The sequence below is a fragment of the Helianthus annuus genome, chromosome 10 (genome assembly GCF_002127325.2).
Source record: "Helianthus annuus cultivar XRQ/B chromosome 10, HanXRQr2.0-SUNRISE, whole genome shotgun sequence".
In the NCBI taxonomy this organism is placed as follows: domain Eukaryota; kingdom Viridiplantae; phylum Streptophyta; class Magnoliopsida; order Asterales; family Asteraceae; genus Helianthus; species Helianthus annuus.
This window is the reverse complement of record NC_035442.2, coordinates 44,753,362-44,777,373: the sequence shown is the minus strand read 5'-3', so window position 1 is coordinate 44,777,373 and position 24,012 is coordinate 44,753,362. Positions and strand designations below refer to the sequence as shown.

Sequence of the window (24,012 nt, the reverse complement as noted above, 5' to 3'; positions counted from 1 at the left end):
TACAGGCATCCACCCTTCCAGATTGCACGTGTTCACAATATAAGACCCAAACTTTGAGGAGATTTTGAAAACTTAGAGGGTTCAAAACCTTATAATAAATCATCCTAGAACAGATGATTAGTTTTCAAAGCAGGATTGAAATTTGTGTTCTTATTGAGGTTGTCACCTAAGGATAAGTGACAATATTGTTTTAAAAGCTAAACACAAGATAACTTGTGTTAGGGTCCTAGGAAGGTTATAGTCTAAGTCAAAGCATTACTAATAACCTAATTCCCTATAACCATTGGCTCTGATACCAACTCTTCTGTCACACCCCGACCACGTAAAACAACAAAACGTGACGGAAACGTCGGGGAGTGTTGTAACAGAATCATTATTTCACAACCATGGAATAAATAATTTCGTTTTATTGAATAAATGAACTCATTGTTTTAATACAATCAAATAAGTGCAACTATTATCTTTCAAATTTTAAAGTCGCTAAGGCACGAGTCCATCCTATGTATAGCATGCACCAACAATCATCACATAACTACACCTGAAACATGTGTAAAAATAGGTACGCCAGCATAAAAATCCCTGTGAGATACATAGGTTTTATTGTAATTAGGATTCATGACTTACAAGTTTAAAGAAAATGTTTTAATAAAAGTAGTCATGATCCTTGTAAAAGGTTTTCTTATATAAATCATACTAAAATTTATAAGAAATCAGATGATATAAAATAATAATACATAGGAAATTTAAAATTAAGTAAAATGAGTTTGTGTAAAATATATTGTTTGAAATACAATATTTTGATAACAAGGTTTATAGTATATATAAAAATATACTTTGGTTTTAAGAAAGTCAAATAAGTAATATATTAAAATATATTTTAGTTCCAAAATCGTTAACCCAAGTGTACTAAATAACGCCACGGTATGTAATGTGATGAAAACACTTATATATAAGAAGTACCAGCGGCGTATCTACCATGTTTTCATCACATTACACCCGTCCCGTTATCTAAACACTAACCAAGACCCAATTGTTAAACAGATAGTATATTAAATATACTTTAGTTGTTAAAAATAATAATTTTCAGTAGTATATCAAAAGTATACTTTGGATTTATAAATAACATATTTAAACTATGCTTTGGTTATGAAAATAACATATTAAACTATGCTTTAATGATTAACAAAATATATGTTTGTTTTGTACAATATCACATATAAGAGCATATCAAACTATACTTTTGGGAGTATAATTAAATATGCAAAAATAATGTGATTTAAGAATTCATTCAGACCTAGTGCATCAAAATACACCTTTGAGACTACAGGAATACCACAAAGGCAATCCCTATTTAGATGGAGAAAAATAAATTGGTTTCAGGCATTCCATGACAACAGGAATGGGGTGTCAAATCCTATAGCGCTATATCATACTACCAACCGGTCTGGTGAACATAAAATAAGTACTATCCAACAATTAATTTTTTTAATCTTTGAAAAATTAGAGTTTAAACCATAAATAATCATTCAGTTTATCAAAAGATAAGTACTAATATGTATAATCAATTATACTTTTGAAATCATGAACATAACAATTAGGTACACATGCTTCACCCCAAAACATTTAAAACAGTAAAATAGGGGACTATGTACTCACTTGAGGGTGCTTAGAAGTCTTGAACAACTACCAAGCAAGCTAGAGGGAGCACGGAATCAAGCGGCTCCTAATATAGGTAACTACATAAATAAACCGGAACTAAATCGGGAGATCGGATAGTATGAGGTCTCGTGAACCAAATGAGCGTGTGAACTCATATGATATGGTTTAACAAGGCCTACATACTAAAATGAAACCTATCCTAAGTGCTTACGACCTATCACGACCCGTTTAGGTAGCTTACGCTACTTTAACGCGTCGTTTGCGTAAAGCGCGCTCGGACCGCCTAACTAGTCCTATGACAAGTATTATATGCCTAAACATGTTTAATTATGTTGCATAATCAGTTAAGTGACAAAAGTTTGGGTTACATATGCTTAAATATTAATTATGCATAAAAAGGGTATTTTGGTAATTTTCCTAAGGCATATAAACTACCTATCATACAACTACTTAAACGAAGTGACCATAAGGTATAACCTCGGAAGGTTATTCCCTATACAACTATGGTCACGAAACATATTTGGTCGGATCCTAATGATCGACCAAACGGGTCTAGTCCGAAAGTCTAAGCGGTTGTTTAGACCACTTGACTTACGACTCTATATAAGCACTAATCTAAAAGTGACGAGCTAAACATGCTAAAACATGTTTAGTTAAGTTAGAAAACAAGTTTGGTATCAAAACAAACGGTTTTGATACCTAAAAGTAGTTTGGTTACAAAATACGCGAGAATACGCATTTTGGCCGAAACTACGACTCGTCACTAACCTAGATAACGTGGTAAGCAGTAGGTATAGTCACTAGGGACTAAAACCATCGTGATTACGCTCACGTTATGAAGTTCAAACGAACTTCATGTTGACCATAAACTAGTCAAAGCAGAAAGTCAAACAAAGTTTGTCTTTTAAATGAAAAACGCATAAAAGAACGAAGGAATACTTACAAAGGGTCCCCGCAAGTAAATCTTGATCCAATTAGCTCAGGTATGAAGCAAGGGCTTCAACTTAGAGCACATTAGATCAGATTTGTGTGAATTGCAAGGAATGGAGTGTTGGGTATTTATAGGATTTCTAGAACCGTTAGGATCGTTCATCGAAAACCGTGCTTCGATCTAGGCCGTACACATGCACCCCCTGTTTTAGAATACCTTGGGCACCTAAAACAAGCCCATAGATTGCCCAAAACCACTTGCAAACCCAGGAAACAGCAGGAACAAGCTGTTCTCAACTTTCTGCTGATCTGGGCTGTCCACGCACCCCGCGTAAGGAAACCATAAGGTCTCACGCGGCCCGCCTGGCCCTACTATTCAGAAATGACATAATGGTCCCTGAACTTGAGAAACATGTGTTTTGATGCATTTTTGGCACGTTTAAGCCCCGTTAACCTCATTTCAAGGCTCTAAAATGAAGTTAAAGTATAGGGAACTCAAAACATGCTCAAAAACATCTTGGATGTCGGTTCGTTTGGTCATACGGTTGCGTTGTTCGGTTAATTACGACGGAAGTCGTAACGAACGCAAAAACGATCCAAATTAAGCGACGAATGAAATTTTATCATGCCAAACACTAAAATAAAATATTTTAATGCTTACATAAATTTTTGGATGTCCGGATGTATTCAGAACGTAAGATATGCGCGAAAATGCAAACTTGTGCACTTTTTGACGCTTTTAGTCCCTATTGATCAATAAAGTTTATTTTAGCATACCGAACCCCTCAAAGCCTATTTCTAAGCTATGTAAAGGATCTTTAGTGTATGTTTAACTTATGATCATGTTCCAGAATGTTCGTTACTATACAAATCGGTATAGTTTCGCAGTTTGACACAATTAGTCCCTGCGATCGAACAAACTTGATTTCAACACACCAAACCATCCAAAACTTATTTCTAAGTTACGTGGAGGTTATTTAAGGTATGTTTAGCCTATTTCACTATTCCAGAGTGTTCGTTGCATTAAACTGGTTATATTTACGCATCAGTGCGCGTATAATCTTCCAGAAAGCGATTTAAAGCTTGAAATCGAACAAGAATTGATATGTGCAAACGATACACATATTTATACAAATCATATGTATGATGTTTGATGGTTGAAGTGACACAGGTGTCACAACTTTTATCCTTTTAACCCAAAAAAGAATTTTTTTTTTCCGTCAAAACACCATTATGGAAGCTCTAATATAGTAACACCTAGCCCTAATTATTTTCATTTATTATAGATAGATATAGATATAATATAATAGATTAAGTATAAACTTTATCTTTTGTTTTTTTTTTTTTTTTTTTTGTAAACCCATTCATAAAATGAAAATAATTTATTTGTTGGGGGATGAATTATGAAAATATAAAAGGAGGTGATGTACATATACACCCAATCCCAAGCCCCTTTCTTGCTTTTAGATTCTCTCATCTGATTTGAAAAATTTCAGATACCCAACTACCCGATCTGCGAATATCGAAAGAAGATTGATTGATTGATTGATTATATGGCAATGGGTTCCAGCCCTCGTACCGTTGAAGCCATTTTCAAAGATTACACCGCTCGTCGTGCCGCCATACTTCGTGCTTTGACATACGGTCGGTAACCCTCCCTCTTATATCTTTCTTTTCTTTCAACTTATTATTAACTCACTTTCATTCATTTCATTCCCGCAGATGTTGATGAATTCTATGGAATTTGTGACCCAGGTTATTTCTCTCCTTCTTACTTTTATTATTATTGCAGATCTATCTGTTGCAATTCACTTTTTACTATTTTTAGTTGTTGATCTTATTATACAGAATCAATTATATGGAAAATGAGGATGAAAGAAAACAATTTGGGTTATTAAGTTAAGTTTGTGTTTGGTGGTTGCAGAAAAAGAGAATTTGTGTCTTTATGGGCATCCTAATGAAAGTTGGGAAGTGAGTCTGCCAGCAGAAGAAGTTCCACCAGAGCTTCCTGAGCCTGCTCTTGGAATCAACTTTGCGAGAGACGGTATGAACCGCAAAGATTGGCTCTCACTCGTTGCGGTCCATAGTGACTGTTGGCTGCTCTCTGTGGCTTTCTATCTTGGAGCCCGGCTTAACCATAATGAAAGGTACTTACTTTTTGTGTTTTAACTTTGTTGGGTTGTAATTCAAGCGTATATATATATGTTTACACTTCAAGATTCATGCTATAGTGTAAACAAAATCTTAGTTTTGTGTTTGGTTAAAAGCGAAGAATCAAAACGCTATTAATTCTCAGTTGACATGATGTGGATCCTCCATAATCTTGTTTCGATTTTTGATTAGGATTATTTCCGGTGACTATTGAATGTGTTTAACACGCCCTTGAATCTTGTCAATCTATATATGGTTGTATAATGCTAATGCACGACTGTGGGGAACTTTTTAAAGAGGCGTTACAGTCGAAGCTTAATTCTTTAACAGGGACATATAAATGCCAGAAAGAATCTTTTTGGTTTTATGCTCGTTCTTTTATTGGTTTTCATATGAAAATGTATATTCGCTTAATTATACGTCTTTCTTTAGGTTGCTATCACCATCTATAATTGTGGATATATATATCAATATATCATATTATGTATTCCTCGTAGAAGTCGCACTGATTTTTATTTAAAATATAATGGTCATGGACTTTAAGTTATGAACGCCATTTTTTGTTACAAAGGTGGTAGTGTACTTGCTTGGTGAACAATGGATCGTGCATACTTATTGTTTTTTAAACTCTCGGTCCTCTTTTGAAATAGAATAAGGAAGTTCGGCAGGAAAGAAAGAAGATAACTGAAGCAGCTTACTTAAGAGATAATGAAGCAAAAATATCTTCTTCTCTTGTTGTTTATAGAAACAAATATGTTTATGTTAATATTGATTGTGAAATATGTTTCATTACCTTCTAGAGATAGACTCTTTCTTCGGATTGTTCGAGTAAATAAATCCATACCAACCCCAAGTAGTCTCATGTAATCCTAATGGGGGTAATTGTTCTCTGTACGCTATTAACAAAGTGAGAAACGGGCATAATGGTTTAGGAGAACTTCCGACGTGCTTTGATTTTGGTAGTGCAGGATACTAATTATTATATGAATAAACACGATTAGCTCACTAAACAACTTCTTTCACACATGTGCTTTCATGCTTTTAATATCCTGGGGGAGTTAAATGCCTGGTTGGTCCCTGTGGTTTGCAGATATTGCAGAATTGGTCCCAAGGGTTCGATAATTACAAAGTTGGTCCTACTGGTTGTAATTTTTGCACTTGTGTGGTCCTTAGCACTAACCTATGTTAAGTTTCCCAGAATGTGTGTGAAATTACTAGATTACCCCTGAACAATTAAAAAATATAAAGATCCACCCCTATCTTCTTCACCCCCCCCCCCCCCCCTCACACACACATCAGTCATCACAACCACCTACCAAGAAATTGAGAAGTTGTGTAACTACATCTTCATAACATACAACAGTTACATATGAACTTTGAACTGTGTTGCAGAAATCAGTGGCAGTGTTCCAACTTCTAAGAACAGCAGGGTACTACGAAAGATGTTGAATTTACAAAAGGGTTTGTTCTTGAGTGGCATTATGTGGTTTGGAACAATAAATTGGTACAAACAGAACAACCAAGAGTACAACTAATATTTGTGACGTATCAAGATCCTGAACGCAAGAACAGATTTTTATCAAACTGCTTGATGAAATTGAAGATTTTGAGTCATACCCGTTTCAAGAAACAGTGATTAGTGAAATCTGTAAGCCTTAATTACAGCAAACTACCAAGAATTTAACTAGGATTCCATGCTTTCTATCACTCTCACACACAGTGATATATACATACAGTGTTCAGGGAGTAGTTTGTGGCTGTTGTGTTGCGGGTCCTGTTCTCAATTTCTTGGTAGGTGGCTCTGATGGCTGAGATGGGGGGCGGGGGGTTGAAAATGAGGGGTGCATCTTTATATTTTTTTTATCGTTCAGGGGTAATCTAGTAATATCACACACACTTGACTGAGAATCTTAACATAGGTTAGTGATAAGGACCACACGAATGCAAAAATTACAACCACTAGGACCAACTCAGTAATTATTAAACCCTTGGGACCAATTCTGCAATATCTGCAAACCACAGGGACCAACCAGGCATTTAACTCTATCCTGGGGTATATCTTAATGTTCTACCTAACGTAGGGTTGGGTTCAAAACTTCAAATACATAGTCTTCTAAAAGTTGGAAGTCGTAGGAAGGGTATCAAACAGACTCTGATTGAACTCATTCAAGCGGCATTGGAACCGTCTCGTCGAACTCTACGATATGAGATTTTAGGTTTTCGCTTTTGGATTTTTTGCTTGTAGATTTTAGAATTTTTTTCTTAGATCCTTGTGTCTTTTTATTTAGCATTGTGTCTTTTCTTTATCTGCGTCATTGTGTCTTTTTTGCTACTCATTGTGTCTTTTTTCCTCGACAATGTGTTATATTTCTCAGCATTTTGTTATATTTTGCGATCCATTGTGTCTTTGTACCCTTCTCATTTTTAGGAGACTTTGTAGGATAACTTTACCCACCTAATGTAATTTACTTCAGTCTTGATAATCTTTGTTTTTGACTCATTTCATTTTGACGCTCAACAGGAAACGTCTGTTTAGCATGATTAACGAGATGCCAACCGTCTTTGAAGTTGTAGCAGAACGGAAACCCTTAAACGAGAAGCCTAGTGCAGCAGAGAGTGGAAGCAAAGCAAAAGGCAGCACAAAGGTGAGATTAACATGAAAATACAAAAAAGAACTTGTTATGAAAATACATAGTTAAAATAATCCGGATTAAAATTCTTTAATTAATCTGCAGAGATCAAGCGATGGGCAGGTGAAAAGCATCCAAAAGCCAGCAGCAGATGAGAGCTCCGAGGATGAAGAAGATGAACATGGTGACACACAATGCGGCAGCTGTGGCGGAAACTACAATGCCGATGAGTTCTGGATCGGCTGTGACATTTGTGAAAGATGGTATCATGGCAAATGCGTAAGAATCACCCCAGCTAAGGCCGAAAGCATAAAGCATTATAAATGCCCGTCTTGCAGCATGAAACGGGGCAGGCCATAATACTAAAAAAAAAAAAAACTTAAAAGAAACGATTTTAATGACCAGATACAAACTACAGTGGCCGTGTTACCATTTAAAAAGTCCCCTGTAATGTATTCTTTTCGTTGCCGACTGCTGTTAACAGATTCCCGAAATGCACACCTCTCAGCTTCTTGAATTCTTGTTCTTTTATCTTTATGCTATTTATATGCATGCATGCACACATATATATGAGAATATATTCATTTATTTTGTTGGCTTTAGTTGTATGTGATTTGTTATGCTTCTAGTATGAAGCGGAAGTAGCACATGTGATGAAGTTTAATGGATTCAGCTTGTTATGATGTTCAATCCTACCTTTATGAATAGAATATTCATCCTGTTGCAAGCTCATAGTATATATATTTGTGTATGTGTACGATGAAGCATGATGAATTTACCATGGTGACATCCTCCTCCTTAACTCCCTTTAACGCCACTATGGCATGGTGTTTAACGCCTAAGGTGGGTGATGTGTACATGGGCACCAGCGCAGTACACATAGTCTGAGTTATATAACTGAAAATTGATGGGTTTTGTTCTTTTTATGTGAGTTAGTACAATGAACAAACAGGTGTCGAACAATGAGCTAGGTTCATGTATTGTCGATGCTCAAACTAGGGTTTTGAAAGCTATAATTTGAACATTGTGTTGTGACCATTGAAAACTGGTCGCAACATCTTAACGATCTAAGCTAAACGATATGATGGCTGAGAGTTGAAAGCTGAACATTGGCAACGACAGTCGACCGTGAGAGCTGATTTTTCAAGATGAACATGTTTGAATGTAACAAAAGCCATCAAATGAAATTACGGTTTTGTTTGATTTTTGACCTCAATATATCGGTTTTAACACACTTTTTATTTTGTTTATTACAAGTAAAGTAATTATGCACGCCAGTTTCCCTTTTTGTATCACTTTAAAATGAAGTTAAAGAAGGTACACTGACCTTAAAGTTATTGTTGTGGTTTGGTGATTAAGAGTAAACTGTAAAAACGGTTTCTGAGGTTTGGGCAGTTTTGCCACTTTAGTCCAAATTTAAAACCTTTTGTATCTGGATCCCTGTGGTTTAATTTTTTTTTTGTCATTTTGGTCCAAAATGGTAACAGAGTTAGATTTTCTGTTAACACCAGGGTTTTTGTCCTTTTCCTCCTTTTTAAAGAAGGGTAGAATCGTCTTTTTACGTCTTTTTTGTGATTTTTTTATTTTATTAATATGTTGCCACTATGTGTGTGTATGTGTATTATGACAACATAAAAAACACTACATAAAAAAGCAACATAACTATGCATATATGTGTTGTAATATTAGCTATAGGAGTTTTTCAAAAAAAAAAAATTGAAAATTTTCATTTTTAACCCTAAAGTTTTAATGTTTGACAATTTAAGTATAAACTTTTAATCTTTGTTTCTTTTTTAACCCTAAAGTTTTAATCTTTGACAATTTACCCTAAAGTTTTATTCTTTGACAATTTAAGTTTAAAATTTTTAATCTTTGTTTCCTTTTTAACCCTAAAGATTTAATCTTTGACAATTTAAGTTTAAAGTTTTAATATATGGTAATTTAACCCCTTTGATTAATTTGATTTTTTACTTCTAATTCAAAAGTTTTCATCTTTTGCGATTTAACCACTTTGATTTTTTTTACTTATGTGTTGTAATCTTGGCTTTGGGGGTTTTTCAAAGAAAAAATGGTTATGCATATGGTTGTTGTAACCTTGGCTTTAAGGGTTTTTCAAAAAAAAAAAATTGATTTTTTTACTTTTCACCCAAAAGTGTTTCATAAATTACTTTTAACCCAAAACTATTTGTTTTTTTTACTTTTAACACAAAACTTTTTATCTTTTGCAATCTATCTTCACAATTTTTTTACTTTCAACTTTGGTCCTTTATAGTTTTCATTTTCCGCAAATTTTTCGCTTTATGCTTCGTTCAAAATTTTGTGACTTAACACATCGCAACGTGCATCTTTGGTTTAGCGTTTTTACGTTTCATTCTAAATTTTGCGAGTTAACACGACGCAACGTGCGTGTGTGGGTGAACGTTTTTACATCGTCTATTTTTTTTCCCGTTTGACAGGTTCAACATAACGTGCGCGTCCTAAATCGACTTAGTTATAACTAAAGAATCCCCGCCGCATTGCGGCGGGTCGTAATTCTAGTTAATAAAAAAATCACAAAAAGACGTAAAAAGACGATTCTACCTTTCATTAAAAAGGAGGAAAAGGACAAAAATCCTGGTGTTAACAGAACATTTAACTCTGTTACGATTTTGGACCAATATGACAAAAAAAAAAAAATGAAACCACAAGGATCCAGATACAAAAGGTTTCAAATTTGGACTAAAGTATCAAAACTGCCCAAACCCCATGGACCATTTTGGCAGTTTACTTAGGGAAAAAAGAATGTTTTTGTAAACATAGGATATTACTGTGATGAAAAAGGAAGTGTGATGAAAAAGGAAGTGCGAGATCATATGGTAATAATATCTTAGGGAAAGAAGAATGTTTTTGTATAAAAGGGTGAAAGATAAAATTAAGTTAGTTGTTGATAAAATGATATATAATGATGGGGAGATATTGAAGAAGAATGTGATTGTTGCTTTTGATCAAGTGAAAATATATAACGATAATATGAACATTCCTTAACGAGGTTGATTTAATATTTTTGACCACAAAGTATGTGTTACCCATACCAACATGCAACATTAAGGTGGGCAAAACATAAGTCATTTAAAAAAAATATATATATCCAAGCTAAAGAGTTTAATAAGACGTAGAAATCAATTCAAACAAATATACTGTTAACGTTTAAGTGATCGATCAACCATTATATAATAGATAGAGTAAGACAATATTACTATTGCATAAACATGCATAATCAATCTATCATGGAGATTTGAGGGAGTTGACTTGTGATTTCCCATGAAGACCGTTTAACCTGATGAAAGTACGATACTCATTAAATGTCATGGGCTGATATAGCGATGCTTCATTGTTTGTTAATAGCAGTTGTTTGGCAGGTTCAATCAAAATATCTCCTCTCGGATTATAGAAGAAGGCCAACGAGACTCGCTCTTGATTTGAATTCACAATCACACGATGTTCTACACTCTTGTACTGCGCATTGCTTACCACCTCCAATCCATCATATCATATGTTAATAACATAACTAAAAAGACCGCGAGTGCAACATTTATATATAAAAATAAATGATTACCTGGAGTTGATCAGCAAGGTTGATAATAAAAGCGTTAGGGATGGGTTTAACTGTAAGCCAAACGTTATCTTTACGGACTTGTAAGCCAGAAACATGATCATCCGGCAACAATACCGTAATGCCACCGGGATCTGAATGTGGTGAGATTCCTAGAGTCAAATCAGGTTGTGGACACTTTGGGTAGAAGTTAACTCTGAGTGAAGTCCCAATTTGATCCTCCCCTCCAAATGCATTTTCAAGATACTCCTCTTCTAATCCAAGGTTTAAAGAAAATATTTTCATCAATTTCCCACAAACTTTCACAACTTCCTCATTGTACTTGCTCACCAATTCCCTACACATCATCAATTACAACCTTCCTCATGTATTCAACTATTTATTCATACAATAAATATTTAACAAATTATTTAAAAGACTAGTAGGAGGACAAACAAAACATTGCTCGTAATTATATATGTTTTCTAAGCAATTTGTAAGAAATTATATTAAAATTAAGTTGTGAGCTAGGCCGGGTAAATTTATGTATGTGTTTTCCTTATAATCATCATACCTCAAAAATTAATAGCAAAAACTTTCTTCTACCAATGGGGTGGTGGTCCATTGACAAAGACAACGCCTTTAAATATTTTAGGAGGGGATGCCTTAGGTTCAAGTCCAACAAACGACAGGAATAAAGAAATTTGCCGTTCAAAAAAAAAACTTTCTTCTAAAAATGGAAACATCAGTGTTTCTCGTGATGTTTTGAATCAATATATAGTAATGCTTCGGATGTAATGATTTTTATCTAAAAAAATCAAAGACAGGGCAATAATTGAATTGTCAATGCATGTTATGTTTCACATTGACCATAAGCATTTTAAGCATGTTTGAAATGTGTTAATTGACTATACATAACGTATGGACCATTATATAATGGTGGCTTTTCTAGCCAAGAAAACATATAATATATATAATATTTAAATAGCTGGTAGAATTTGTAGGCTAATGGGTAGATGTCATTTGACATTCACTATTTTATTTCTTATTTTAATTTATACATACAAGTTTTGAAGTTATATGTACAAGTAGTGGCAGAACTTGACCAAAAGTTCTGAGGAGACCAAAAGTCATGGGACCCAATTTATATATTGTATAAATATTTAGGCAAAATAATTGGGGGGACAATCCTATATAATTTTAAATTTTTCGGACGAAAAATAGGGAATTTTTTTTCGTTTTACATTTTGATATAAATTTTATAGTTTAACGTGTTTATGTCTATTTATTGATGCGGTATGAGTCTTTACTACTAGTTAAACACAATTTTACAACAAACATATAAAAACGCATCTACTTTTGGGGTTTCAAAGTCCGTTTAGGATATAGCTAGTAAAGTATTTACATTTTCTTCAGTATAATAACCTTTAACGTATATGATAAAAAATCATAGTATATAATTAAAAAACCATGTGTTATCCTAAAATTTACAAAAATATTTATTGATATTTAAATTATTGATTTATGACTTTGGAAGATGATATATGATTTAATATTATATTATTATTGCTTACTTTAAATATAAAATTGGTATTTGTATTGTATTATATTTTATTGTATTGTATTGTATTGTATTGTATTGTATTGTATTATATACTATACTATAGTATACTATACTATACTATTCTGTACTGTACTGTATTGTACTGTACTGTACTGTACTGTACTGTACTGTACTGTACTGTACTGTACTGTACTGTACTGTACTGTACTGTACTGTACTGTACTGTACTGTACTGTACTGTACTGTACTGTACTATACTGTACTATACTATACTATACTATACTATACTATACTATACTATACTATACTATACTATGGATTAGGTTCAAGAGTGAACACTACTGTAGTTTGTGAACTAAGTGAACTAATCCTAGCTATACATGTGTGTAGATCAATGGTCAGGATTTGATGACGAAATACACTAGTGTATTTTACGATTTGATGATTAAATCCTAGCCATCCACGTGTGTAAATCAATTGCCAAGATTTGTTCACTCAGTTCGCAAATACATTAGTGTTCACTCTAGAGCCCTACCCACTATACTATACTATACTATACTATACTATACTATACTATACTATACTATACTATACTATACTATACTATACTATACTATACTATACTATACTATACTATACTATACTATACTATACTATACTATACTATACTATACTATACTATACTATACTATACTATACTATACTATACTATACTATACTATACTATACTATACTATACTATACTATACTATACTATACTATACTATACTATACTATACTATACTATACTATACTATACTATACTATACTACACTATACTATACTATATAATTAGGATGACATGCAATAGTTGTTTCATTTAATTGGTGGAGGTTGGTGGCTGCCAATCGGCCACCAAGGTATTTGTGTTTTGTTTTTTTTTCTGACCACAGTGTTTGATTATATACAGGCACAAACAAATTGCATTAGTTTTTTTTTTGTTTTTTCCGAACGCAGTGTTTGATTATATACAAGCGCAAACAAATTTCATTACAAATGATGAAGGTGGTGTGGTGTAAAAGAAGCTATTGTTTAAAGCTCTAGACTCGGGTTCAAATCTTGGCCGGAGTAACTTGCTATTTTTTATTTTTTTATGCATTAGAACTTAGAAGTATTTACCAATTCAGGTTACTACCCTTAAACCTTAAATTTTACTATATTTTTCACCCGTTTTGAAGACGAACACAATGTTCAAATTTATAAACTTAACAACTTAAATTTTTTTTTTTGAAAAGAATTAAATGTTGAAATTGTGAATGGCTGTGATAACTCTACAAAAGTTATTGTATATCTAATCTAAATTTTAATAAAGGATTCCATAAAATGTCACTTGGCAATATAATTAAACATTTTACATACAAATTAATTTTATCTGTACGCTTTTTGATTTATGATTTATTATAACTATAAATTTGTTTGTTTATGTTAACAATGGAAAAGAAAATTTTAGTATAAAATTTAGATAATAAATTTTATAATCACGAAAGCAAAGTTTCCATCAATTTCGGAATTTTTCTCAAATCACTTATATTTTCCAATTCTTAAGGGAACAACTAAATTAGTTTATATTTTTTAATTAATTAACATGTAATTAGATTTACTTTGGTTTTTAAATTGGAATTTAAAAAATAGTAATTAGATTTCCTTAGACAAGGAATTTGTTTCATAATCACCGAACTCTCTCTCCAAGTTAACTCAGGAAAGTTTTCTAATCTCTATTCTCTAAGTAGTTATCATGGTTGTAAATATCCCGACTAGTCTTCGATTAGTCGCCGATTAATCACTAATCGGAGGTTGACCGATTAATGGCCGATTAATAGCTAGGCAGTCAATGGGGGTCTTATTCTGGCCAAATTTTGGCTAGATGCCGGCCAAATTTTGACCAAACCATATAAATTCCTTCCGATTACTTAAAAAATGGGTTAATGAGGGATTAAAACATGTCTAATTCAAAAAACTACATATAAAAATGTGTGTGTGTATATGTAACTAAAAATTGCATATAAAAATCTCAATCCGATTAATTTCGATTAATTGCTATTAATCCCGATTAATCGCTAGTCGGTACCCCGCCGCCCGACTAGCGCCTAGCGATTCTTACAACACTGGTAGTTATTATTCTCTTTTTAATCACTACAATCATGATATATGTGATTCGAGCAATTACATTCGATCCCCTATATATATGTGAGTGAGTTCTCTATACTATAAGGAGTGGTTGTGAGTGAAGATAGGAATGACAATGGGCCAGGTATTGGTAATCCCAAGCCCGTACCCGATTGTAATTCTTTGGCTCATACCCGTCCTGTTACCTGTCAGATAATTACCTGATCAGGTATACCCATTAATTTGTTAAAAATACCATTGAGACTCCTATGTGCATTTTTTACTCCCATGTTTATTTAATTTACTATTTTTACTATGATTTTATTTATATATCATATTCAAATGCACATTTGAAACATATATCTACATAATTAACTAATTTAGGTACTACAACTTTGAAACACATAATGTCAGTTTATGTATTTTGCATTTAATCAAACACTAGACATGAAAAATAGTAGCATTAACGGGACACAAGTAATCTCCCTAACAACTTGAAATATATTTAGAAAATTCCAAAACTAATACACATTTTTAATCTGCATAGAACCGACATAACTAAACATAAAATCTTGTATGTGTATATTAAAGTCTTGAAGACAAACAACAAAGTAAAATCTATGAATAATGAATAAGTTTATGTACTATAGTTTATATAAATGGAAAATTAAATTTAAATTAATATACTTTTTGGGAATTATTCGGGTAAACGGGCCGGGTATCACTAAATCTCATAACCGTACCTGAATTATTTAATAGTTTTAATCACATACCCGGTTTATACCCGTCGGGCTTCGGGTATACCCAGCCCATATGTTTTGGGTTTCAGGTTACCCGTGGGGTTTGGGCTTTTTTGCCATCCCTGGTGAAGGAGAGAAAAAATGTTACATTTTCATCAGCAAATTTGGTAAGATATTGTTCACCCTTCTATAATTTTTTTAATATTTTTTTAAAGTGGTCGTAAGTGGAGGAGAGGGAAAAGATAACGATAAAAATATAAAAAAATATTATTTAATTAAAAATGATAGAGAAAAGATAACGATTTTTAGTGTTATTATAAAGATGGAGATGAAGAATCAATTGTGAATGCTCTAACATATATAAATTTGTAACTACAAATTTACTTATATCATATATATTTCTATTGTATGTTTAAAATTGCTTATCTAGATTTACCTATTTCTCTCACGGTTACCAATTAGTTGTTTATTACAGTAAGGGTCCTATCGGTAATGATGGTGATCGCATTGTTTATGCACATATCTTATCGAGAAATAATATTTTAATGAAAGTCAAGAACATTTGCTATGTAAGGTTGGTTTGTTTCTAAAAGAACCGGTTTTTACGCATGGCCATATGTGGCATTGTCCAAACTAAAAAGTATAGATGACCTTAAGCTATTGATACCTGATGAGGATGATCAAATTACAAATAAAACTACAAATGTCGTGTATAAAGAAGTGTTTAGAGATTTGCAAATGTAATGTATATCTTGATTTTATATTGTTCGATTTAATAAGAATAATTCATATATGTAAATTGGTTTACACATTATAGAAGTTACATTAATTTTATCTTCATACACGTGTAATACGTGAGTCTATAAACTTGTTTTATTATATAATTAAAACCCAAGATATATAAAAGTATCCATATTTCAAAGCTGTTTTTAAGAGAAAAAAAAATCATTATCAATTCCTTATTATAAGTTAATTACCTAACTTTTTAATCGTAAAATCACTACTTTTAATGTTCTTTTATTATTATGAATATTTTTTGATTGGTTAAAACATAGCATCACTATGCACTTTTTGGCATGGACAAATTCTATACGTGTTTACGAACAATTTTTCTCTATTTAACTTTATTACTAATAACACACAAAGTATACAAACATATCAATACTAATTAATTAGAATTCCTTTAAAGCATTTTATTTACTTAATTTTAAATAATAATGAAACAATATTAAATTCGAATGACCGATTTGCATAGTTGATAAAAAAACTTTTAGTTCATGAAATATTACTGCAAGTTGAGTAGAATTTAATGATTTTCAAACTTCTTTTTTTTTTTAACTGTGACTTTCTTTTTTAGTGACCAACGTCATACTGTCTAAACGGCGGCCCTAGCCATGATCTCTCCAGACTACGTTGTCTTAACCGGTTACGCGCTGGGTTGGTCAGACTTGGTTACAGCGTTCCCCCGGAAACCGTACTGCCTCCACACAAAATGTCTCGCTGAAGTAACAGCCGGATGAAAACCGAGGTGCGGCTCAGGATCGAACCCCCCTCGGTGAGTTTATCACCATCGTTGCCCAATATCCACATTTTCAAACTTTCTTTTTAAACTACATCTGGACTAAAAATATTATTAAAGTAAAAAATAATAAACATGCAAGTTTTTAATATTTATTAATTTAGGTAAATTCTAGAGATGTGATGAAAAAATAGTTAAAACACTAGCGTGGCCGGTGGCACATGCAAGTAGAAAAAGAACTTGGCCGTTCTTCAGTTATCCAAGGCATGACGCGTAAGCGAATGTTGTTTAATGATTAATTAAATCAAGTCAATAAAACGTCTAAAGAGTTTTATATTGATATTAATTTTAAGGAGGGGGTGTCTACTGGATGATTTTGTTGGAACTAAAAAAATACGTTATATATTTACTAAATGCAAAGCCTTTTACAAGTTACAACACAACATTTAAGTTTGAAAGACTTTAGTTCTACTCACACAAAAATAAAGAAATGCGTCGTCCTAAAATATATATAATTCAATTTTGACAAATAGTTCACACATACCAAATTATATGAAATCATATTAGACGGTATGGTTTGGTTTTTGTATCATAAAAAGTTATATTTGGTTGCCCTCTCTCTCTCTCTCTCTCTCTATGTACGTAATATCTTTAGAAAGTTGAAAATGACCCTTTCAATCTGTGTTTCTATGAATCTTGATTAATCGATTGGTGCTATAACTACTAGAGTTGGTGGTCCACTGACAACGCAAAACCTTTTAATACACTTAAGTGTAAGATATTGAGTTCAAGTCTCACAAAGAGTAAGAAATTCGTTGTTAAAAAAATCGTTTGGTGCAACAACAAGCATGTACTTACTTAATCGACACCTAGAAGGGAGGTGACTTAATTACTTAATATCTTCCCTTTAGATACATGTAATATTCTCGGGTTCGAGTCCCGGGTCTGGCCGTATTTTTAGCCATCACCACTTTGGTGGGGTGGTAGAGGCTATGTGCCTCTTGGGGAGAGACCAGTATTCAAGTCCTGGCATGAGGTAAAATTGATGTAATTTAAGAGTAGTGATTAGGTAATCTTTGCCGTTAAAAAAAAATACATGTAATATCATTAATCCTGCTTTTTAATATTTAATAATATACACGGTCAATGCAAAATTAAATTTTATTGTTTAACAGATTCATTAGATGTATTACTTAGCATATAACTTAAATATTTTAATGGTTGAAAAGCAGTTAAAAAGACACAAAAAGTGTTTGCAAATTAATCTTTGATGATTGAATAACACTAAAGAACAATTTAAGATTATTTTTTTGTACCAAACAAAATGCATGCAACTTAATTCTTTTATAAAAAAAATATGATTGAGATCTATGGATAACAAGTGAAGTGGTAGAAAGAAAGAATATATATATTTTAGTAAAAGTTGACAGGTAGATAGAAGAAGTAAGGATATCAAAATCTATCTTTAAAAAACTGAATTTGTATGTATAACACATACAAAGCTAGTTTAAACAGGCTCTCTGACCCACCAGACTAGTCTGGGCTGTAATAACAACGTACCTGCAGGATTGCGGGTGAGCGGGCCATTTAGATTGATTTCTGATGTGAAGAGGGAGGAGATGAAGGAAGAAGTAATCACTCCAGTCGAGCTTAGCCCCTTTCTCCACCCCGAGGCGGCTACCATATCCTTCGTAGGTGCTGGGAGAGTTTGCATACTCCTGCTTCACCTCCAACGGAAGATGGAAAAACTCCCGCCACACCCTCCGTGTGGCCGCCATCAGATCATGGCTCACACCATGGTTGATGAGCTGGAAGAAGCCCCATTCGCGGCAGGCTTCGGAGATGAGATCCATGGAGGTTTTGCGTAGGGAAAGGTCATCGGAGTAGAGGGCTGCAAGATCAATGACAGGAATATTATTACTATTATTGGGTTGGTTTGAGTCAAGTGAGGAGGGGCGGTCGTATATTGGTTTTACATAACAGTCTGGAATACAATTGATTCCGCTGTCGGATAGGGATTGAACTCGCACCACTGGTTCCGGCCAGCTTTGCAAGGCGCTCACCATATCTCAACAGTGTGGCTATGGCCAAGAGAGGTGGAGGGATGGAGGGAGATAAAGAAAAGTGAGTTGTTATATAAGAGGTCTTGGTTGAGGATATGGAATTAAAGTTTATATACTAAATCTATGTACACACTTGTACCTTTAACTTTTAATATTACATTTGAAATTATTAAAATCAAAATATCATGGAACGTAGGCTTCAATTCAGCACATTTTATATAGGCTGAATCACAATTCACAAATACTTGTATATAAAGTTAACTAGAGAACATAAATAAATAAGAAAATACACAAGCCATTAATCTTAAGATTTTCATTTGCGAAGATTGTAGGGCAAAAATGTTTCGACACATTAGTTGTACGGTTTTCGCACCAACCTTTGGCAGCCGGGATTGGCTACGCAACGAAGAACACAATTGGAGGCTGGTTTTCAGTTCTTTCTCAGACATTTCTTGATTCGTATAACTATTGTTCCAAATTCAATTGAACTCACTCAAGTCGCATTGGAACCATCATGTCCATCTCTACGATATGAGATTTTAGGGTTTTTTTTTCTTTTTTTTTTTTGTAGTTGAGATTGAGTTTGGAAATTACTTATTGACTTATTATTTTTTTTTTCAAAAAACCAATAAGTTCAAAAATTGTTTGGCAATACTAAAAGTACTTTTAACTTTGGCTTTTTATCATAAGTAAAAAATTATTTTTCAAAAGCCACAAAATCTTGGCTTTTTAAATGACTTTTGGGTTTTTGATCATTAAATTACCAATTTATTATTTCACTTTAAAATAACAACTAAACATGAAAGCTTATTCTATCCTTTTTAGTCATTTTACTTTTCTCACCACAAAGAGCCCCGCTTACTGTATGCGCATATAATGTATATATGTGTGGACTCTCGGGGGGCAAAAGTGAAAGCACACTAATTTTAATGTTATTTTACTAATTTCGTGAAAACAACGTTAAAAAGCGAGGGGCGGTTATGCACTAATCGGCTTTTGTTCCAATTGTTGAGTGTTATGTGCCTTATGTCAAAGCCTTGATACAAAACTACTATAGAGCCGGGGGTCTCACTGGAAGCAGCCTCTCTATTCCTATGTGATAGAGGTAAGGTTGTCTACATCTTACCCTTCTTAGACCCTACCTTAGCTTTGTTGTTTGTGGGATTTACTGAGTATGATGATGATGACTTTTCTCACCACAAAAGCTAAACCAAACACTTTTTTAAAAACTACTTTTGAAAAAGTCATAAGTCAATAAGCACTGTTAGTAAAAAACACTTTTGGAGTTAAATAAGCAATTTCAAACACTCTCTTAGAATTTTTATTTAATATCGTGTCTTTTCTTATTTGCGTCATTGTTTTTTTTTTTTTTTTTTTTTTTTTTTTTTGCAACTTATTATGTCTTGTTTTCTTCGACATTGTGTTATATTTCTAGGCATTGTGTTATATTTTGCGATCCATTGTGTCTTTGTATCCATCCTAGATTTAAGAGGATTTGTAGGATAACTTTACGTGGAATAACAGAACATGAACATGTAAATTTTGCTACATTTGATTGAACTAGAGTAGCTTAGCGTGTGGTTAATTGTTACAATGGATTTTAGAGTTGTGATTTGGTGGATATGGATTTAATTAGTTTCATTATTGATCATATTATAGAAGGTAAAATTAGTTTCATTATTCATATTGTAGAAGGTAAAATAAACAAAATGTTGCAAGCAACATAAATATAAGCAGCCTCCTGAAATAGAACCAGCAGTGGATCACGGGTGACAAATTGGATGATCAACATACTCCTTGACTTTAATGCATGACTTGATAATTTTGCCCCATTTTCGAATTTGAACTTTTTAGTTGAAGAGTTTATTGAGGATCAAATTAATTAAATGAATTGGTAATATTCTTTGCTTTCATTTATGTTATTATTTTCATCACTAACTAACTAGTGTGATTCCATCACGCTTCACAGCGGGAATTCGGCCGGTATCAGTTCGGTTCGTTACGCTACGCTAGGGTACCGACACTCACTATAGTAATTGAAATATAAAATCTTACATCGATCGAAAAGTAAAAGAATGATTATTGATACCGGTACCGGCGTTGTTTAGTTGATATTGGTTTGGTTCGTTTCGTTCAGTTTGTGTTCTATGTATAATTTTTTTACATTGTGATATAAATTTTATTGAAAACGAATACAATGCCTCTATCGTACCAAACCAAACCAAACCAAAACTGAATAAACAACATCTATATCAGTATATGTTTTTATTGTTTGCGCTTTTGATAAATTGATACGGTATCGCTACCATACCATATCGAACCGAAACACACATTGGTACCTGCATGTATTCATTTCTATGGTTTCTTGTTTGATAACGGATATTGTGTTGCTACCATAGTGAACCGAACAAACAACATCGGTTTGGGTATTGGTATTTATTTTTATTGTTTTTTTCGATAAAACGGACACAGTATCACTACCGTACTATACCTAACAACATCGACACCAGTACCGTGACAATTTGAATCGATTGATACCGTTCAAGCAACATCTACTCCAGTACTGATGTTTGTTGTTATCGTTTTCGGTCAATCTAAAACATGTGTTGATATCTATACCGACTGCATGTACCGTACTAGTACTATAATGAACTAAACCGATACCGATCCAATGCCCGCAGTAACTACCATCACAATAGTCAAGATTTAATGGGAAGGAAAACGTGGCACTGAATTTACTTGGGAACTCGAGAGTGATATGAAGACCAAGTATCTGCATCCATTCGCCGAGTCTTCCTCTTGAATAAATTTCGGGACGAAATTTCCTAGAGTAGAGGAGACTGTTTTTTTTGGATACTTGTACTTTCCTTATTTAGAAATTTGTAATCGGGTTTCTGTTTTTTTTTGGAAACTTGTAATCGTATTGTACTCGTCATTCACTTCCAATCTTGTAATCTGAGACTTCTATCATCACGAAATTCATCTTTATACTTACACATGTTATACTTATACTTATACACAATCAATCTTTGATACATGTCTTATGCAAACTGGGACTTATTATACGCTTGATTCTCGTTTATACATACACGATACGTAAACTCACATGCATTATACTCATACGATATCTTGTTACACATTAAATACCAAAAAATGGGTTAAAAAATAAGTTATAGCATAAAATGACAAATATTTCAAAGTTTGGGGGCTGGAATGTAAAGAAACGAACTTAGACTGGAAAAATGGCTCCTCGCGGACCGCGGGCTAAAAGCCAAATCTTATCGCGGGTGGCAGAAGGCTCGATCCGCAGAAGGTTGGTTTCAGCTCATGGGTTGGTCACTTTTCACTCACCTCTCCTTCACCCAATCATTTCATAACTTCATTAAACACCAAACCCTAATCTTCCATTATATAACCAAGCCTCCATTCACTTGTTTTCACTTTTCCAACTCTCAAATCACTCTCTAATCTGCTGGAAACACAAGTTTGAGGCAGATTCCTCTAAGTGCAAAAGTGAACCTTTACCTCACTTTTCTTCAAGTTTCTTCAGTTTTTCTTCTTCTTGAAATCTTGGAACACCTCTAGGAGTGTTTCCACGATTTTACCATGGTAAACTAAGGTGGAACATCACCATTTTGAGGTCCAAACTTTCTGTTTTGGAAAAACTTTTATTTATATCTTTATGAACTTGTTCTAACATATACAATCTTGTACCTACCTTGCTCCTAGCCAAGTCTATGGTTAGAGAGCTTGAGTATGGTTGATTTGTACAAGTTTAGATGTGCAAACACCCTCTAAACTTTATGTATTGATAAGGTTTTAGATAACCTACAAGTGTTGAAACCATCCAAGCTCACCATCTTCAATATGGTGAGACTTGTGTTTTGGTGAAAGTGTGAACCATGGAAGCCTTGGCTCTCCAATCTTGTTCTACTACCTCTCTTATTGATTTTGTTACCTTCATACCACTAAGTCACTAAAACAACTTTCTAGTCACAAAGTGTACAAAGCTACATCACGTCCCCAAACACTTTCCATGCTTGGGATGTATGCATCTAGCTAGCTCACTTGGTTGTTTAAGTGATTCAGATGAAAATTAAGTAGTTTCCAAGACCCAAAGTAAGTTAACCCCGCCTCGCCTCCAACATTTTCCATGTTGGGAATGACACGCTCATGTTGCTCTTATTTGGCTACTTAGTATCTTAGTTATATGTTTTATTAGCATTCATGACCAACCGGGTTTATCAACTATGTTGATAAACTTGTGCTTTGGTGAATCATACAAAGAGGTTTAATGGATGGAAATCATCCTACCTCCATGCTTGACTTACATGATAATACATGATGGGCAAATTATAACATAGACTCCACAATATATAATATACACTTATTAACCGAACTCTTGATGCTGACTGGATTATGGTTAGATGTTAAGGGCTTAGGTTAAATGTCTTAGTTCTAGAGTCCTCGTTTGTGATTCTAATGGGCAAATTGGTGCCCATGAAAACACATGAAAACATAGTGTCCAAACGAGTATCTAGAAAAGATATATTTTCGTTACACATATACTTTTATTTTAATTCCGAATCCAAACTCTTTATGAACTCCATGTACTCATACACCTTCGTTTCCCCAATGTAGGGTAACTTTGGAACTCCACCCTCAACAACTCGATGACTCACGTTACTTCGGAAAGCTTTGCAAACTGTTAGTGTACATGACCCCCTTTTTATTTTTTGTCATTTTTGGGTGCAATACATATGATTTATTAAACTCACACAATCACATCAAACATGCTTAACACAAACAAACAATCCATTATACATGCATATTACGTTATGCTAGAATTCATAGTAGAATCTTTATTTGCACTATACTTTGTCATTAACTTCGTACAAGCCTCTCTTAACATGTATAGCGCTATAGGAGTAACACACCGCTCGTATTCTTGAGGTCATGTTAAGTCATACAAAACGGTCTTGTCATTGCGACGATAAGATTATGCTAGTGGGAATCTTTGAGCTGACAAGTAGGAGATAC

At 33.5% G+C, this 24,012-nt stretch overlaps 2 protein-coding genes across 2 annotated transcripts; one reads left to right on the top strand and one right to left on the bottom strand.

The window, feature by feature from the left end:
* Nucleotides 1–4,034: 4,034 nt before the first annotated feature.
* On the top strand, nt 4,035–7,961 carry LOC110885675 (PHD finger protein ALFIN-LIKE 2). Its single transcript, XM_022133378.2, has 5 exons — nt 4,035–4,233; nt 4,312–4,344; nt 4,514–4,736; nt 7,262–7,385; nt 7,476–7,961. The coding sequence occupies exons 1-5, from the start codon at nt 4,143–4,145 to the stop codon at nt 7,728–7,730; spliced, it is 726 nt and encodes a 241-aa protein (XP_021989070.1). The 5' UTR covers nt 4,035–4,142; the 3' UTR covers nt 7,731–7,961.
* Nucleotides 7,962–10,528: 2,567 nt separating this feature from the next.
* On the bottom strand, nt 10,529–19,058 carry LOC110885674 (probable 2-oxoglutarate-dependent dioxygenase At5g05600). The gene is made up of 3 exons (XM_022133377.2): nt 18,470–19,058; nt 10,966–11,299; nt 10,529–10,883 (listed from the first exon to the last, which is right to left on the bottom strand). Exons 1-3 carry the CDS (start codon nt 18,973–18,975, stop codon nt 10,635–10,637), a joined length of 1,089 nt encoding a protein of 362 aa, XP_021989069.1. The 5' UTR covers nt 18,976–19,058; the 3' UTR covers nt 10,529–10,634.
* Between the last annotated feature and the right edge of the window lie 4,954 nt (nt 19,059–24,012).

Coding starts and splice junctions, on each gene's coding strand:
- LOC110885675 (XM_022133378.2), top strand. CDS start 4,143: ATGGCAATGGGTTCCAGCCCTCGTACCGTTGAAGCCATTTTCAAAGAT. Junction 4,234..4,311: donor ACTTCGTGCTTTGACATACG/GTCGGTAACCCT, acceptor TCATTCCCGCAG/ATGTTGATGAATTCTATGGA. Junction 4,737..7,261: donor CGGCTTAACCATAATGAAAG/GTACTTACTTTT, acceptor GACGCTCAACAG/GAAACGTCTGTTTAGCATGA.
- LOC110885674 (XM_022133377.2), bottom strand. CDS start 18,975: ATGGTGAGCGCCTTGCAAAGCTGGCCGGAACCAGTGGTGCGAGTTCAA. Junction 11,300..18,469: donor GCTCACCCGCAATCCTGCAG/GTACGTTGTTAT, acceptor GATGATGTGTAG/GGAATTGGTGAGCAAGTACA. Junction 10,884..10,965: donor ACCTTGCTGATCAACTCCAG/GTAATCATTTAT, acceptor GATGGATTGGAG/GTGGTAAGCAATGCGCAGTA.